Below are 18,650 nucleotides of genomic sequence, written 5' to 3' on the forward strand. Positions count from 1 at the left end.
TCAACTACTCCTCAATATCTTTCTTGTTTTTATGTTTTCATTGTATAGGTCTTTCACATCCTTGGTTAATGTTATTCCATTTTTTTTTGGTTGCTATTGAAAATTGGACAATGTCACTAATTTCTTTCTCTTTCTCTTTGTCTTTTGCATATAGAAAGGCTACTTATTTTTGTGCATTTATTTTGTATCCTGCTATTTTGCTGAAGGAGTTAGTCACCTTAAAGAATTTTGAGATGGAGGCTCTTGGGTCTCTTATGTACAGACTCATGTCATCTGCGAATAGGGCTAACTTAACTTTTTCCTTTCCAATTTGTATCTCTTTTATTTCTTTCTCCTGTCTTATTGCTTGATATAGGACTTTCAGTACTATGTTAAAGAGCAGAGGTGAGAGTGGACACCCCTGTCTTGTTCCTGATGTCAATGACAATTCCTCCAGTCTCTCTTCATTAAGTATTATCTGGGCTTAAGGAGCTTTGTATATAGCCTTGACTATATTAAGATATGAACCGACCATGCCAGTTCTCTCCAATGTTTTGATCATGAAGTGATGTTGTATTTGTCAAAGGCCTTTTCTGCATCAATCAACATGATCATGTGGTTTTTGTGTTTAACCCTGTTTATGTGGTACATTACCTTGACAGATTTCTGTATGTTGAACCACCCCTGAATTCCTTGGATGAATCTCACTTGATCAAGGGGGATAACACTTTTGATGTGTTGTTGGATTTGGTTTGTGAGGATTTTGTTCATGATCTTGGCATCTAAGTTCATCAGGGAAATAGGCCTGTAGTTTTCTTGTGGCTCTCTGCCTGGTTTTGGAATTAGGGTGATACTAGCTTCATAGAAGGAGTTGGGGAGCTTTCCCTGTTCTCCAATTATGTGGCATAGTTTGAGAAAGGTTGGTTTGAGTTCTTCCATGAAGGTTTGATAGAATTTAGCTGAGAAGCTATCTGGTCCTGGACTCTTCTTTTGAGGGAGGTTTTTTTATTACCTTTTCAATCTCGATGAGTGTGATAGGTTTTTTTAGGAGATTAATCTGCCCCGAGTTTCGCTTTGGTAGATGGTGTTGTCCAGAAATTTATCAATTTCCTCCATATTATCCAGTTTTATGGAGTAGAGGTTTTTGAAAAAAGTCCTAATGATTTTCCCAATTTCACTTATGTCTGTTGTGATCTCTCCTTTTTCATTTCGAAATTTGTTAATTTGAAGCATCTCTTTATTTTGCTTGACCTAATTGGCTAGGGTTTTGTCAATCTTGTTTATTTTTTTCAAAGAACAAACTCTTTGTTTTGTCAACTTTCTTAATTGTTTTCTTAGTTTCCAATTCATTAATTTCAGTTCTGGTCTTAATGATTATTTCTTTCTGTCTGGAGCTTTTTGGGTTAGATTCTTCTTGCTTTTCTTTTCTTTTCTTTTCTTTTTTGGTTTTTCGAGGTAGGGTCTCACTCTAGCCCAGGCTGACCTGGAATTCACTATGGAGTCTCAGGGTGGCCTTGAACTCACGGCGATCCTCCTACCTCTGCCTCCCGAGTGCTGGGATTAAAGGCATGCGCCACCACGCCCGGCTTTCTTCTTGCTTTTCTAGTGCTTTTAGGTGGATGGTTAGGTATTGATCTGGGATCTCTCTGTCTTTGTTCTGAATGCATTTAATGCTATGAATTTTCCCCTGAGGACCACCTTCATTGTGTCCCATCACTTTGGTATGATGTGTTATCATCGGCATTCATTTCTAGAAATTTTTGCAATTTTATTTTTTGTTTCATCCACTACCCATTTATTGTTTAAAAGTGTGCTGTTCAGTTTCCAGGAGCCAATGGGATTCTTGTGGGTCTTTTGTTATTAATTTTTAGCAATATAGCATTGTGATCTGATATCATGCAGGGATTTATGTCAGTCTTCCTAAATATATGGAGGCAGGGTTTGTGACCCAGTATACAATCTATTTTAGAGAACATTCCATGGGCTGCTGAGAAGAATGTATATTCTGTGAATTTGGGATGCAATGTTCTGTAGATGTCTGTTAGGTCTAAGTGATCTATGGTTTTGTTGAGCTCGCTTACTTCCCTGTTGAGTTTCTGTTTGGATGATCTGCCTATTACTAGTAATGGTGTATTGAAGTCCCCAACTATGATGGTGTTGGTGGTTATTTCTGTTTTAGTGTCAAGTAGGTTTTGTTTATGAACTGTGGTGCCCCTGTGTTTGGTGCGTAAAGATTTATGATTGTGATATCCCCCTGATGGATCATTCCCTTGATAGGTAGGAAGTGGCCTTGTTTGTCTTTTTTGATTATTTTCGATTTGAAGTCTGTTTTATCTGATAGTAGTATAGCTATGCTTGCTTGTTTCTTATTCCCATTTTGTTGGAATATTGTTTTCTACCATTTCACCCTGAGGAGGTATCTGCCTTAAGTGGTGAGGTGGGTTTCTTGAAGACAACAGATTGAGACATCTAATTTTCTGATCCATCCTGTTAGCTTGTGTCTCTTGATGGGTGAATTCAGGCCATTAATATTTAGGGTAATGACTGTGAGGTTTTATTTGATCCCTGATATTGTGTTGGTTTATGTGGTTTGGTATTTTCATGGACTTTGAAGTTTTTGTGCCTTCTCTGAGTTTGGTTATTGTGATCTGCTTCTCGTAGCACTTGAAGTTGATTATTTTTATTCTTCTGTGTAGAGAATTACCTGAAATACTCTCTGTAGGTTTGGTTTTGTATTAACATAATTGTAAAGCTGAGTTGTCATGGGAAGTTTTTCTTTCACCATCTATTATGAGGGATACTTTTGCTGGGTAAAGTAGTTTGGGTTGGAAGCCATAAGTTCTTAGACTTTGTAGTGTTCCATCCTAGGCCCTTCTGGCTTTCAGGGTTTCCACTGAGAAGTGTGACGTAATTCTGATGGGATTACCTTTAAAAGTGATGTGCTGTTTTTCCCTAGCTACTTTTAGGATTTTCTCTTTGGTGTCAATGTTTAGAGTCTTAATGACAATATGTCTTGGAGAGCTTCTCCTTTGGTCCAATCTGTTTGGAGTTCTGTTAGCCTATTGTATCTTGATGGGCCTTTCTTTTGAGAGAGTGGGAACGTTTCCTTCGATTTTTTTTTTTGTTTGTTAAAAAATTCTCCATGTCATTGGTCTGAATTTCTTCCCCTTCTGGTATTCCCACAATCCAGATGTTAGGACATTTAAGGGTATCCCATAATTCCTTCATGTTCTGTTTAAAAAAATTTTTTTCTAAATTTTTATTAACATTTACCATGATTATACAAAATATCCCATGGTAATACCCTCCTCCCCGACTTCCTCCTTTTAAATTCCATTCTCCATCGTATCCCCTCCCCATCTCAATCAGTCTTTCTTTTATTTTGATGTCATGATCTTTTCCTTCTCTTATGATGTTCTTGTGTAGGTAGTGTCAGGCACGGTGAGGTCATGGATGTGCAGGCCATTTTATGTCTGGAAGAGCATGTTGTAAGGAATCCTACCCTTCCTTTGGCTCTTACATGCTTTCCACCACCTCTTCTGCATTAGACTTGAGCTTTGGAGGGTGTGACCGATATGTTACTTGGTACTCCAGTCACTTCTTTCCAGCACCATGATACCTTCTGAGTCATCCCAAGGTCACTTCCATCTGAAAAGAGAAGATTCTCTACCCAAAGTGAGAGTAGCGTTAGTATAAGGGTATAAATATTATGAGAAGTGCTTACTGGGCAGTTTGATAAGCATAGTATATACACTTATCCAGACATCAGTAGATGTTACACCCCTAGGGGTCATGACTACCCATTTTAAGTTTTCAGTATCAGGGATGTATTCCCCCCACCCCCATGGAGTCCAGTCCAATTGGAGGGCAGTTGGTTTCCACCATGACAGTCATGCCACTATTGCACCCGTTGGCTCATTTGGCGTGGCTGGCCAATTATAAGGCTTGCAGGGTTCACTGTTGAGTATCTTCACTGGTGGTATCTCTTTCTCCCATTGAACTACATGTAGAATGGCTTCTTCCAGCTTTCTGTCAGCTGGTCTACATGGAGGAGGTTATCTGCTCAGTTCCAACAGGATTTCTCAGTGGCCTTGCAGCCCAAATATGTGGAGTCTTCAGCAATAGGGTTAAAGAATTTTTAAAAAAAATTTTTTAAATTTTTATTAGCATTTTCCATGATTATAAAAAAAAAAATCCCATGGTAATTCCCTCCCTCCCCACCCCCCACACTTTCCCCTTTGAAATTTCATTCTCCATCATATTACTTCCCCATCACAATCATTGTACTTACATATATACAATATCAACCTATTAAGTACCCTCCTCCCTTCCTTTCTCTTCCCTTTATGTCTCCTTTTTAATTTACTGGCCTCTGCTACTAAGTATTTTCCTTCTCACGCAGAAGCCCAATCATCTGTAGCTAATATCTACATATGAGAGAGAACATGTGGAGCTTGGCTTTCTGGGCCTGGGTTACCTCACTTAGTATAATCCTTTCCAGGTCCATCCATTTTAAAAGTTATTGAAACTTTTGAAGTCTCAAACTGCAAGACAGACCACAGTCCTTCTTCTGTCTTGTCTTGCAGATCGGTGTTTCTATCCTCCACATGGCTGACTCTATTCTTGAGAGCTTCTAAAGAGTTTTGGGCTTGTTCAGTTAGGTTTGCATTCTGTACTACTTTCCTATGTATCGTTTCCATCCTTCTGTCAGGCTCCCTTTTCACATAATTTTCTAATTTTCTTGATGCTTCGTGGAATTCATCCTTGCATTTCTTTATGTCTTCATTTAGCATTGCCAGCTGATTTTTGAGGTCGTCTTTTTTCCACTCTCCTTCATATCTCTTACCTGTCTTTGAAGTTCTTCTATTTTCTTTTTCTTTTTTTTATTAATTAGTTTTCTATTCAGCAAATACAGGCAGTTTGGTACCATTATTAGGCTCATCCGTGTCCTACCCCCTTCCCTTGGCCCCTTCTTGTTGAGGTATGTGGGTCATGCATTGTGGATTTAGCCCTCAGTTATGGGTAAGATAAATGTCTCTGCACATCATGACCCAACATGTGGTTCTGACATTCTTTCTGCCCCCCCCATTCTGCAAAATTTCCCTGAGCCATGTTGGGTTCATTTTTGGTCTGCTTCAGTGCTTCTTCCATTTTCTTTCTTTCTTTTTTATAACAGATGGCCAGGATCATTTAATCTTAAGTGTTCAGTGAAAGCTGTACACAAGACAACTCTACTCCTACATCTTCTCAAGTGTTTCCTCCTTGTATTTGCCCTTTTCCTTTCCTACTTGGCGAGATTTGGCTTTCCATTCCAGGATCTTCTTGCAACCTTTATCCAGTTTTAGCCTGGTGATAACCACCTTGCTGGGGTGAATGCTCACATGTACAGTTGTGCCATTAGCCTTTTCCCTCTGTACCTGTTCATTGAAGATGACATATTTCTTCCTGTACACCTGGACTACTTTGCCAATCTGATGACCTTTATAGTGTCCTCGTACCACATGAACTTCATCATTCTTTTGGATAGGCATAGAATGAACATTGTACTTCTGTCTCAGCTCTTTGGAAAGAGGGGAAGACATAATCTTTCTCTGGATGTGGGAAGGTGCATTGAAATGCCTTTTACAGTTCTTGCTTCGGTCAGAAGTCACAAAGGGATTGAACTTTATTTTGGCAGCTACCAGTCTGGAGATGGCCGCTGAAGGGAAGAGTCCTTCCATTTTCTTTTTTTTTTTTTTAAAGCATTTTTATTTATTTATTTGAGAGCGACAGACACAGAGGGAAAGACAGATAGAGGGAGAGAGAGAGAGTGGGCGCGCCAGGGCTTCCAGCCTCTGCAAACGAACTCCAGACGCGTGTGCCCCCTTGTGCATCTGGCTAACGTGGGACCTGGGGAACCGAGCCTCGAACCGGGGTCCTTAGGCTTCACAGGCAAGCGCTTAACCGCTAAGCCATCTCTCCAGCCCTCCTTCCATTTTCTTATCTATTCTATTAGGTCTAGTCTAGTGATGGCAGCATCCACATGATTATTGGTCCTTTGTTGCTTTTCTGAAAGTTCTACCAGTAGCTTGGTCAGGGTTGCATTGCTCATAGCTTCATTTTGGTGTTCTGATCCTAATGTCTCTTTTATGTTTTGATTAGAGGTGTTCATTGTAGGACTGGGTGATATTACTGGATTTACTTGCATTTGATTTTTCATGTTATTTCTTTTGTGCTGTGGTCTGCCCATTACAGTGTATGGGCAGGGAGAGTAGGACTGTGGTCTCGATGGGCAGGGGAGGTGTTGCCTCTTGGGGGAGCTGGCCTGAACTATCAGGTGCACAAGGAGATGGGCAGAGTGGTCCTGAGCTAACATGTGGGTGGATGGATCAGCCTGAGCTCATGTGCGGAGGGAATCTGAAGCAGCCTGAGAATGGACACTGAAGCAGCCTCAGCTCTCATGCAGTGGGATATCAGTGGTGGGCATAGTGGCTGGTGGCCGGCATGGCAGATGTGGTATTGGGCCTGAGCTTGCTCATGGATGGGCAGGTGACTGGAGCAGTAAGGAGGCAAATGGGCAGTGCAGGCTAAGCTTGCATGGACAGATGGCAGTGTGTATGTGGCGGGGAGATGAATGGATCAAGCCTGCGCATGAGTGGGCCAGTGGGCAGAGCCTCCCCGAGGTCATATGTGGGTGGGGGTAGCAGGGCGATTGCCTCTGCACAGTAAGGCAAGTGGAACTATATTGGCCTGGGTCCCCTTTCCTACAGTAAGTGTGGGAGTATCCTGAAGCTGGGACTATGGCTGTGGTGGCTGCTTGGGGGGGATTAGGGGACTGGTGGGATACCCATGAGTGAGGGGATCAGCAATTCCCCTTTCTTCCCCTCTGCGCCCTCCCACTGGTGATATATTAGAGATTGCTCTCCCCTAAAAGACCCAGTGAACCCTTAATGCCTTCCCTTTCTTTCCCAGGGAGGTACGGCACTGTTAGGTGGTTGCCATCTTGACAAGAAGTGTATCTAAAGTCTATTTTATCTGATATTAGTATAGCTATGCCTGTTTATTTCTTATTGCCATTTGCTTGGAATATCATTTTACACCCCTTCACCCTGAGGAAGTGTCTGTTTTTAGTGGTGAGGTGGGTTTCTTGAAGACAGCAGATTGATGGCTCTAATTTTCTGATCCACTCTGTTAGCTTATGTTTCTTGATGGGTGAATTAAGGCCATTAATGTTTAGGGTAATAACTGTGAGGTTTGATTTAATCCCTGCCATATTGTTGTGGTTTGGTGTTTTCTTGGACTTTATAATTTTTTGTGTCTTCTCTTAGTTTGGTTATTATAATCTGGTTGTTTGTAGGCAACTGAAGTTGGTTATTTGATTCTTCTGTGTGGAGAATTCTCTGAAGTACTCTCTTTAGGTTTGGCTTTGTGTTCATATAATTATGAAGCTGAGTTTTATTGTGGAAAGTTTTTCTTTCACCATCTATTATGAGGGATACTTTTACTGGGTAGAATAGCTTGGGTTGGAAGCTATAAGTTCTTAGACTTTTCAGTGTTCCATTCCAGGCTTCTTGCTTTCAGAGTTTCTATTGAGAAGTCTGAAGTAATTCTGATGGGTTTTCCTTTATATGTAATTGTTGTTTTTCCCTAGCTGCTTTCATTACTTTCTCTTTGGTATCAATGTTTAGAGCCTTAATGATAATGTCTTGGAGAATGAGCACCTTAACCATTATGGCATCTCCCCAGCTTTTTTTTGTTGTTTGTTTTTGGTCATTTCTTCCTCAGTGTGTATCTCTCCATATTCTAGTTTTGAAACATGATTGAAGGAAATCTGGAGGAAGAAACATAGGCAAAAGGATGACTAGAAGATGCTATGAGGATCCTGTGCCCTTCCTGAAACATCAAGGAGTCAGAAACCAGGTGTTTGGCTTTTCCAGAGTCTCATTCAATCAGTCTTCCAGATACTGGTTCAGTGGTTTTAACAGCCTTGGTCAAGTTACACAGTACCGTGTATCTGAAAACCTTTTGCACCTGCTTAACGTTAAATAGCTCAGTGGGTCAAAAGCAGGATGGGCTATGGTGCAGAAAGGTCAATAAATGCTGGCAGTGCCCAGAAACCGCAGATGGGCTGTTTTTTTCATTGATGTTTGGGCTGTTTCCAAGAAATCAAAGATGACCAGTTCAATTGGCAGCTGGTTGGCTACAAACTGGAGGCAGTTCTGTCTTGGCTGAGGGCCATGGCCTGTGGGAAGCAATTCATCAGGCCATCTTTGCATTGTGGTGTGCGGTGTGCTTGTCCCGCATGGCAGGACTCTCTACCTGCATGGACGACGTCCTGATGTGGTGGGAAGATGTTTCTGTGCAATGGGAGGAAGTTTCCACGTGCTGGGAGGACACCTCAAAGACCCAAGGGAGTCGCTTCCTGGAGGTGGACAGGGAGGGCCCCTCATAGTGGTGCTGGCAGGTCTCCACCTGCAGAGAGGCCATCTCCACGTGGTAGGACGAGGTCTCCACGTGGAGCGTGGATGTCTCTTTGGAGCTGGTGCTCTCCACTTGCATGGTGGAGGGCTTGCTCCCCAGGGGAGAGGACATTCTGCTTATATAAGGGGGCATAAAGAGGAGCAATGGGAGCTTTGGAGGCCCTACAGCCCAAAGGTCACTTTACCTCATGCCTCTGCATCACAGCAGAGCAAGCGATGAGGTAAAGGTACAAGGTACAAGGTACAAGGGCAGAGAACTAGCGGAGTGCCATGCCACCTCATCATTAATTTTTAACTTGCATGAATTCTTCCAATTTTGGTCTTTAGAGCATAAGTGGATAAGAAAGAAAATAAGACTGATTAATTCACCAAAGGTTACATGGGTATATTGTGATAAAAAACTAACTTGGTGCCAATTTAACTTTTATATGTTGATGGATGGACTAAGATAAGATGAGTTGCAGCTCACTGGAAACTACTTTACTTGGCATTCATTTTATTAAATACTGTTGTTTTGGTGCGGCTGTTGAAAATTGAACACTAATTGTTTCTTCAAAGCTTGATGGATTGCTAAAAGCAGTTGCAGATCTGTGAATAACAGCTCCTACCTGAAGAGCTAATGAGATATTAAAAAACTTATTGAGGTTGTAACCTAAGTGATGTACAGTTTATGTGATTGAAACCAAAATGTTTTCTTCCATCTCTTAAATTCTAGGCTTTGTGTCTTATTTATCATTATAATTTTATTATTAATTTAGCATGCAAAGTGATAGGTTTCATCATGGGATTTTCATACATGTCATTATGCTTTTTTTAAAAACTTTTTTTGTTTATTTTGTTTATTTATTTTAGAGTGACAGAGAGAGAAAGAGGCAGAGAGAGAGAAAGAAATGGGCACACCAGGGCTTCCAGCCACTGCAAATGAACTCCAGATGCGTGTGCCCCCTTGTGCATCTGGCTAACATGGGTCCTGGGGAATCGAGCCTCGAATTGGGGTCTTTAGGCTTCACAGGCAAGCACTTAACCACTAAGCCATCTCTCCAGCTCTCATTATGCTTTTTAAAAAACATTTTTTTTTTTCCATAGATGTTGTAGTAGTTTGATTCAGGTGCTCCCATAAACTTAAGTGTTCTGAATGCCAGGTTCCCACCTTACGGAGATTTGGAAATTAATGCCTCCTGGAGGTAGTGTATTGTTGAGAGCAGCTTATGGGTATTATAGACAGCTTCCCTTTTACAGTGTTCGACACATTTTTCTGTTGCAATTGTCCATCTTATGTTGGCCAGGGGTGATGTTCACCCTCTGCTCATGCCATCATTTTCCCCTGCCATCTGGAGATTTTCCTTGAGCCTGTAAGCCAAAACAAACCTTGTTATCCCAAAAGCTGCTCTTGGTCTGGTGATTTCTGCCAGCCATGTGAACCTGACTGCAATAGTAAAGTTGGTAGTGAGGAGTGGTATCATTTACTGCTAGATACATGACTGTATAGCTTTGGCTGTTTGGAACTGATTTTCAAGAGGAATGTGGAAAGAAGACATGCCTTGCAGTGCTGTAAGTAAAGCTTAATGGACTATTCTGGTCAGAGTTGAAAGACCTGAATGCAGTAAGAACTAAGGACTGTGAGGTTTGGAATGTGAGGGTGAGAAAGAACTTTGCCTGAACTGGTTTACAAGCAGTTTGTGTGAGAGGCTTGCTGTTATGCCCATGTCTTGAGAATTTGTGCATGGTTGCATTGCATAGAAATGGACTGGTGTGAGAGGAGGGATATGGCACAGAAATGAAATCTCTGGGTTGAAACTGCTGCCCATTCATCTGTAATTGTATGAGAGATTCCAACTTTTGAGATTGGGCCATCTGACTTGCACTGGGGCAAAAGGAAGAATGTAGACTCTTTGGAAGGGTCCTGAATGCTCAAGAAGTGTTCTGTTCTTAAAGTCTGTTTTATTCCCCCCTGCCCCCGGATTAACAAATTGGCACTCTACCTGTATTTTGGAATATAAGAAATGCAGGAAAGAAAGGGTCATTGAGTTTGCAAGCAGAGACAGGGAGGGAAAGAGAGAGGGGGGAGGGGAGAGAGAGAGAGAGAGAGAGAGAAGAGGAGGAGGAGGAGGAGGAGGAGGAAGAGGAGGAGGAGGAAGAAGGAAGAGGAGGAAGAGAAGGAGGAAGAGAGAAGAGTGAAAATGAGACAATGGGTACACTAGGGCCTCTTGCCATGGCACTTCTATACACACAAATAAAGACCAGACATAAAAGCCCCTTTTATTAACAAACCAGAGAGGATTAAGAAATAGTGAAGGATTCAGTGATCAAAGACAAATATTACATATAATCAAAGTGAGAAGGTACCCCAAAGCCTGATACAGATAGAGGGCAAGAGGAAAAATACAGAGGCCAAGAAAGTACTCTCTCCTTCTCAGCCAATCTTGCCTAGTGTGGCTGGTCCCAGTCTCACTTGGGTGTTCAGGCCAATTCACAGGGCAAAAGGAGTGAGAGGACTGGGCCATGTGGGTATCCTTTATATGGATCAGACATCCAATCAGGGCGAGTCTTGTCATCAGGCTCAGGTGTATAAGCAGAGAACTGGACTCAAGGAGCTAACCCCGGAGCAGCCAATATCTGGTATGTGCACTCAGAAGGCTGACCCAGAGAGGCTGAGCTGAAAAAGAAGGAAGTTTCTGCTGGGCTGTCACTGATAGCCATCTTGGATAGACAGGATCAGACCTAAGTTTTAGTTTTGCCAAGTGGATACAATGTCATCTCATTATTCCCTCTTTGGGCTTCTGTCCCTAACTGTCTGCCTTAAAGAAGCTAGTTTTTCTCTTTTCTCCTTCAATTTTTTTTGTAGGTAGGGTCTAACTCTAGGCCAGGTTAACCTGGTACTTACTTAATAGTCCCATGAACTCAGTTATTCTTCTTCCTGTTTCCCAAGTGCTGGGATTAAAGGCATGTGCCACCATGCCTGGTAATATTTTTAAAATAATATATTTTTCCCAGGTATCAGCTCACTGTAGCCCAGGCTGACCTGGAACTCACTCTGTAGTCCCAGGCTGGTCTTGAACTCCTACCTCTGCCTCCCAAATTCTGGGATTAATGGTTTGTGCCTCCATGCTCAGCACCAGATACACACATATATTGGTTTTTCAAGGTAGGGTCTTACTGTAGCCCATACTGACCTTGAATTTATATTTTGGCTTTTCAAGATCACAGATTTAGGCGAGCTTCCATCAATGGCAGAAGAAGCTAGCTGTCACTAATAAATCCAAGCAGAGTGAGAAACCACCACCAGCCAGCAAAGAGCAAAAAGCAACAGGCACAAACCTGAAGAAAGAAAGACTCACAGAGTTCAAATGTCTTTGCATACCTTTTGTCTGGAATTCAGATTCACCTCCAGTGACACCTTAGGGCTGGACTGTTAATATCTGTCCACAGTGAGACCTCCTCCAGCCAGATCTAGAGGTCTAAGTTGCAAGTTTAATTTTAACACCTTAATCAATTTAGGGAACAAACATTCAAAATGCCACCTTTTGCCTATGGAACCCATCAACTCATAATTACATTGAAAATTGCATTCAGTCTCACTTCCAAGGTCCCCTTGTCTTTCTCAGCTTAAGACTGGAGCTTAACTGTAAGTCCTGTAAAACAAAACAGTTTACATATTTCTAACACATAATGGCATAGAGTAAACATTTATATTGCAAAAAGGTATACAAGGAGAGATAGGACCAATGTAAAATCAGTAACTATTAGATAAGTACCAATCACCTGCAGTTCAAATTCCACATCCATAACCAGTGATGATAGTCTCTGGATTTTCAGTTCTGTCCCTCCTGCTGGGCTAAGTAGCTGGGGAAAACTTCCATCTCAAGCCAACAGTGCTCCATGGTAGCCTTTGCACAGAATTGGTTGTTGAAGTCAGGTTTGCATTGCTGGTAGAAATCATGTAACCAAAGCAGCTTATGGGAAAAAAAGGGTTTATTTTGATTTATAAGCTCTAGGGGAAGCTCCATTATGGCAGGAGAAAACAGTGGCATGAGCAGAGGGTGTACATTACCCCCTGGCCCCCATAAGTTAGACAACAGGAACAGGAGAGTGTGCCAAACACTACCAAGGGGGAGCTGGGTATAACACCCATAAGATTACCCCCAACAATACATTGCCTCCAGGAGGCATTAATTCCTAAATCTCCATCCACTAGGAACCTAGCATTTATAACACCCAAGTTTATGGGGGACACCTGAATCAAACCACCACATTCTGCCCTGGCCCCCATAAACTGATAACTATTCGTGATGTAAAATTCAATACATTCATCTTTAAAACTATAAACTTAAAACTTTAGAACTAAAAACAAGCCAGGTGTGGTGGCACATGCCTTTAATCCCAGGAATTGGGAGGCAGAGGTAGGAGGATCATTGTGAGTTTGAGGCCACCCTGAGACTACATAGTGAATTCCAGGTCAGCCTAAGCTAGAGTGAGACTCTACTTTAAAAAACCAAACCAAACCAAAACAACAACAAAACCCTTAAACTATGGGGACTTTAAAAGTCCACATAGTGTCTATTGATTCCAATGATGTTCATACATCCCCATAATCCAAGGCCTTTAACTGAGCTATAATACCAAAAAATAACTTCAAAAAAACCCCCATAATAGTACAGAACAAACATTCATACTACAAAAGATGGCATTGGGCATAGCAAAGAAATATTCAACCAATACAAGATTTAAAACAAGCAGGACAAACATCAAACTCTGTAGCTCCAAGTCCAACAACTCTAGGTAGTGACAAGTCTCCAAGTCTGATAATTCTAACCAGTAACAAGTCTCTGGCATTCCAATTCTGCCCCTCCAGCTAGGCTACTCACAGTCCTGGAAAACTTTATACATGGCTGACAGCTTTCCTTAGCAACCATCTCATGGTTCTGGCATCTCCACTGGGTTTCCACTGCATCCACAGTTCATCCTCATGGCCCCATGGGGTCTCCGTGCAGGCATCCAGCAAACCTGCTTCAAATTGCCCATTGCTATTTTCAAAACACAAGACCGTGTGGCAAACTCAATGACCTTTTCTTTCCTGCATTTCTTATACTCCATGATACCAGGTAGGGTGCCAATTTGTTAATCTGGGGGTGGGCGGGTAGGTGCGAATAAAACAGACTTTAAAGAACAGGATACTCCTTGAGCACTCAGGCCCCTTCAAAAGAGTCTACATTTTTTCCATTGGTTGCCCCAGTGCAGGTCAGCTGGCCCAATCTCAAAGGTTATAATCTCTCAATTACAGCTGAATGGGCAGCTGTTCAGCCCAAGATTTGTTTTTCTTGTGCCATATCTCTGTGCTCAGAGCAGTTCATTTCTGTGCAAAGCAACTCTGCACAACTTCTTAGGACATGGGTACAACAGCTTACTTTTCACACAAACTGTTAGCCCAGTCCAAGCAAAGCCCTTTCTCACCCTCTTAAGCCAAACCTCACAGTCCATTGTTCTTACGCATTCAGGTTTTTCAACTCTGAGCAGAATCAGGCTGTGCTTATAGCAGTGCAAGGCATCTCGTAGGCCAAGGTTTTAAATCCTTCTACATTTCTCTTAAAAATCAGCACCAAAAGGCCAAAGCCACCCAGTCAGGTGTCTAGCAGCAATCCTAGTCCTTGGTACCACTTTACTGTGGCAGTCATGTTCGCATTGCTGGTAGAAATCACCCAACCAAGAGCAGCTTGTGGGAACAAAAAGAGGTTTAGTTTGGCTTGCAGGTTTGAGGAGAAGCTCTATGATGGCAGGGTAAAATGATGGCATGAACAGAGCATGGACATCCCCCCACCTTGCCCACATAAGGTAGACAATAGGAAAAGGGGAATGTGCTAAACACTAGCAAGGGGGAACTGACTATAACACCCATGAGCCCACCCCCAACAATACATTCCCTCCAGGAGGCATAATTCTCAAATCTCCATTAGCTGGGAACCTAGCATTTAGAATATCCAAGTTTATAGGAGAACACCTGAATAAAACCCCCATATTTGTATATCCAAAAACATCCTTTAGTCTCCACTGCAAACCATGCCCCATCTTACAATGGCCTCACTGCCCACTTCCCACTGGCAAAGGGGCAATGCCCTGCTTTCCATGTCTCATTTTCATAGTGGCTTCTGTAACTGTGTGCACTTCATGAAAAATTTCAATACCTTTTTAAAAATAACAAAACAGTTTATTTTATTTATTTGAGAAGGGGTGAGAGAGAGAGGGAGAGAGAGAATGCACATACCAGGGTCTTCAGCCACTGTAAATGAACTACTGACGCATGCATCACCCTGTTCATTTGGCTTACATGGGTCCTGAGGAATCGAACCTGGATACTTTGGTTTTGTAGACAAATGCCTTAACCTCTCAGCCATCTCTCCATCTCTTCATGCCTTTTTGAAAAAAAAAAAATTTTATTCATTTGCAAGTAGAGAGAGTGGAAAGGGGGTGGAAATGGTGTGCCATGTCCTCTTGCCACTGAAAATGAACTCCAGTTGCATTTCCTACTTTGTGCATCTGGCTTTATATGGTTACTGGGGATTTGAATCTGGGCTGTGAGGTCTTCTAAGAAAGCACCTTGAACTGCTGATCCATCTCTCCTGTTTCATGTTTCCAAAATCAATATCTAGTGTGCAGCCACATAGACATTTTATTAATCCAAGGTCAGAACAAATCATGACCTTGAAAATCCTTTCCAAAGATTTACATTTCTATTCATTCACTCTTTCCTGAGTGGACATCACCTCAGGCATCTTTTCATTGTTTCAATGTAAGCACCTTAATGGTAGTAATATGCTTGATAGTAGCAGCTTCAGTGACCTAAAACCTGTCTCTGTGCCAGCAATTAAAAACCCCCTTGAATTTTCTATGTAAAACCCTTCCTTCATCTTTAAGTTCTGTATCTTCCACCACGTCCACTGATCCATTTTTATTTATTTATTTATTTTTATGAGATTGAGTGAGAGAGGAAGAGAATTGGCATAACAGGTCCTCTAGCCACTATAGTCAAACTTCAGACACATGTGCCACCTTGTGCACACGAGTCACCTTGTGTCCATGTGTCACCTTATGTGTCTGGTTTACATAGATTCTGAGGAGTCAAATGTGGATCCTTAGGCTTACCAGGCAAGTGCATTAGCCACTAAGCAATGTTTCCAGTCCCACTCCCCACTTTTAAGTTCAAACTTGATCAGATGATTAGGGTTCAGGCAGAAGAACACAACCATAGGCCAGTTCCAACAGAGCTCTTTGCTCTTTCCTTCCCCTTTGAAAGTTCCATAGCCAATGCAACTATCTCTGGACTTAGCAATTTTGAACTTTTTCCAGAATATCCCATAAAATTTACAAGTACCAAATCCATGCCCATTCCAAAAGACTACAATGTCCATAGTCAGATTCATCACACAGCAATACCCCTCTTTTCTGGTACAAAATTTCTATAGTAGTCAGTTCCACAATGCTGGGATGAACATCCAACTAAGCACAATTTTATGGCTAGGAGGGGATTTATTTAAAGATTACAGATCTAGGAGAATTTACATCAATGGTGGAAGATGGTAGCTTTCATTTATAAATCCAAGCAGACAGAGAAACCACCATCAGCACCAAAGAGAAAACACCAAAAAGCAGCAAGTACAAACCTGAAGCAAGCAAGACTCCAAGAACTCAAACCTCTCTGCATATCTTTTGACAGGAATTCAGATTCACCTCCATTGACACCTTAGGGATAGACTCTAGGATCTACCCCCAGTGAGACTTTCTCCAGCTAGGAGGTTAGAGATCTCAGTTACCAATTTAATTTTAGATCTGAGTCAATGGAGGATATACATTTAAACTACCACAGTGGTGTTCTTAAGCTCTGTTATTTCCTTTTTTTAAAGCATCTTTTAATTTTTATTTATTTGAGATAGAAAGGAGGTGGGAGAGCCAGACAGATATTGGGCATACCAGGGCCTTTAGTCACTGCAAATGAACTCCAGAGGAATGCATCATCTTGTGCATTAGGCTTATGTGGGTCCTGGGGAATAAAACTTGGGTCCTTTGGTTTTTCAGGTAAGTGCCTTAACTGCTAGTTATCTCACCAGCCCAAGCTCCATTATTTTGATTGGTAATAGTGGGTTATTGAAGTCCCCTACTATGATGACATTTGGATTGATTTCTGGTTTGTTGTCTAGATTTTGCTTTATAAATGGTACACCTGTGTTTGCTGCATATAAATTTATGAGTGTTGTGATATCCTCTTGTTGGATTTGTCCCTTGAGGAGTAAGAAGTGACCATTTTTTGTCTCTTCTAATTACTTTTGGTGTAAAGTTTATTTTATCAGATATTAGTATTGTCACACCCATTGTTTCTTATTTGCATTTGCTTGGAAAATCACGTTTCATCTTTTCACTCTGAGGAGGTGTCTGTCTGTAATGGTAAGGCAGATTTCTTGGTGACAGCAGATGGTTGGATCTATTTTTCTGATTCATCCAGTTAATCTGTAACTGTTTAAAAAATATTAAATTACTGTATTTATTTTATTATTTTTTGTTCATTTTTATTTGTTTGAGAGTGACAGAGAGAGAAAGAGGCAGAGAGAGGAGAGAGAGAGAGAGAGAGAGAGAATGGGCATGCCAGTGCCTCTAGCCACTGCAAACGAACTCCAGACACATGTGCCCCCTTGTGCATCTGACTAACATGGGTCCTGGGGAATTGAGCCTTGAAATGAGGTCCTTAGGCTTCACAGGCAAGCAGCAAGCGCTTAACCACTAAGCTATCTCTCCAGCCCAAATTACTGTATTTATTGAAGGAAGTACAGAGCCAAGGAAAGGCACCCATGTGGCTAGAGATCCCAGGTAGAGGGCCTGGAAAAAAAAGCTGGGAAAGAAAAGAGACCAAAAAAAGTTCAAGGAGCTCCTGCTGTGTGTGGAGCTAGAGAGGATAAATCACCCATGTGGAAAGTAAGGGTTAGGGGGACATCCTGAGCCAGCCCAGGCCCAGTTGAGGGAAAACTCACCAACAGCTGGAAGCTCCTACATGGTCAGAGCAACCTGGTGTCTTTTGTTTGGGGAGTTGAAATAATTGATGCTTAGGATTATAAATGTTAGGTTTACTTTAATCCATATCGTGCTGAAGGCTTTGTGAGGTTTGATGCTTTATTGAGCTTTTTACATTTTCATATCTGTTCTAGTTTTGGTTAATGTTTTTTTCCCTCTTGTAGGCTCTTGAGATTGGTTGTTTGACTCTTCTGTGTGGAGTAATCCCTGAAGTATAGGGTTGGCTTTGTGCTCATGTATTTATAGAGCTGGCTTTTATCATGGAAAGTTTTCCTTTCACCTTATATCATGAGGGATACTTTTGCTAGATACAGTAGTTTGGGTTGGCAGCCATACTATTTTAAACTTTGGGGCACTCCATCCAATCCCTTCTGGATTTTAGAATTTCCATTGAAAATTCTGAGGTAATTCTGATGGGCTTAACTTTGTATGTAACGAACTGTTTTTCTCTTGTTTCTTTTAGCATTTTCTGTTTTCATTGTTTAGAGTTTTAACCGTCAGGTGTTGTGGAGAGTTTCTTCTTTGGTCCTATTTGGGGTTCTTTGGTCTTCTTGCATCTGTGTGGGTCTCCCTTTTGTGATAGTAGGAAAATTTTCATCAATAATTTTGTTGAAGATGGTCTCTATAACTTAGACTTGTATTTCTTCCCCTTCTTGTATGCCCAATATTTGGATATTTGATCTTTTTAGTGTGTCTCACAATCCACTCATTTTTAGTTTGCATTATATTTTTTTAACTTATTGTAGTTTTTGGACTTCTGGTAAATTTCATGTGTCTTGTCTTTAAGTTCTGAAGTTCTGTCTTCCGTATGATCAACTCTGTTTGTGAGGCTTTAAAAATATGTATTTTATAACAGGTTATATTCTTTTATCTCCTTGCTCCTGCTCTTGTTGCCCTGGAGGTCCTCTTCAGAGGAGTTATGGTATTCACTGTGGGGTCATGAAGGTCTCAGTCAGCCCCTGTGGGGTAGCAGTGTCCATGTCTCAGGATATTCCTACCCATTCTGTGGCTCTTACAATATATTTGCTCCCTCTTTTGCAATGTTGCTTGAGCCATAATGGTCCTGTTGGCTGTCTGCTTTAGTGTTGAGTTCTCTTTAGCCTCTGGATTTCTGCTTTGATTAGTTTTCATTGACCACAGTGTCTGTCACCATTGCCC

At 41.6% G+C, this 18,650-nt stretch overlaps 2 protein-coding genes across 7 annotated transcripts in view; one reads left to right on the forward strand and one right to left on the reverse strand.

Moving 5' to 3' along the window:
- Positions 1 to 18,650, forward strand: part of Ccdc171 (coiled-coil domain containing 171) — a 553,592-nt gene that overhangs the window by 158,305 nt on the left and 376,637 nt on the right. The window lies entirely within an intron of this gene.
- Positions 5,155 to 5,699, reverse strand: LOC105944005 (60S ribosomal protein L26-like). The gene has a single exon (XM_012948727.2). It carries the CDS (start codon positions 5,697 to 5,699, stop codon positions 5,217 to 5,219), a length of 483 nt encoding a protein of 160 aa, XP_012804181.1. The 3' UTR covers positions 5,155 to 5,216.

Source organism: Jaculus jaculus, chromosome 1 (assembly GCF_020740685.1).
Source record: "Jaculus jaculus isolate mJacJac1 chromosome 1, mJacJac1.mat.Y.cur, whole genome shotgun sequence".
Lineage (NCBI taxonomy): Eukaryota > Metazoa > Chordata > Mammalia > Rodentia > Dipodidae > Jaculus > Jaculus jaculus.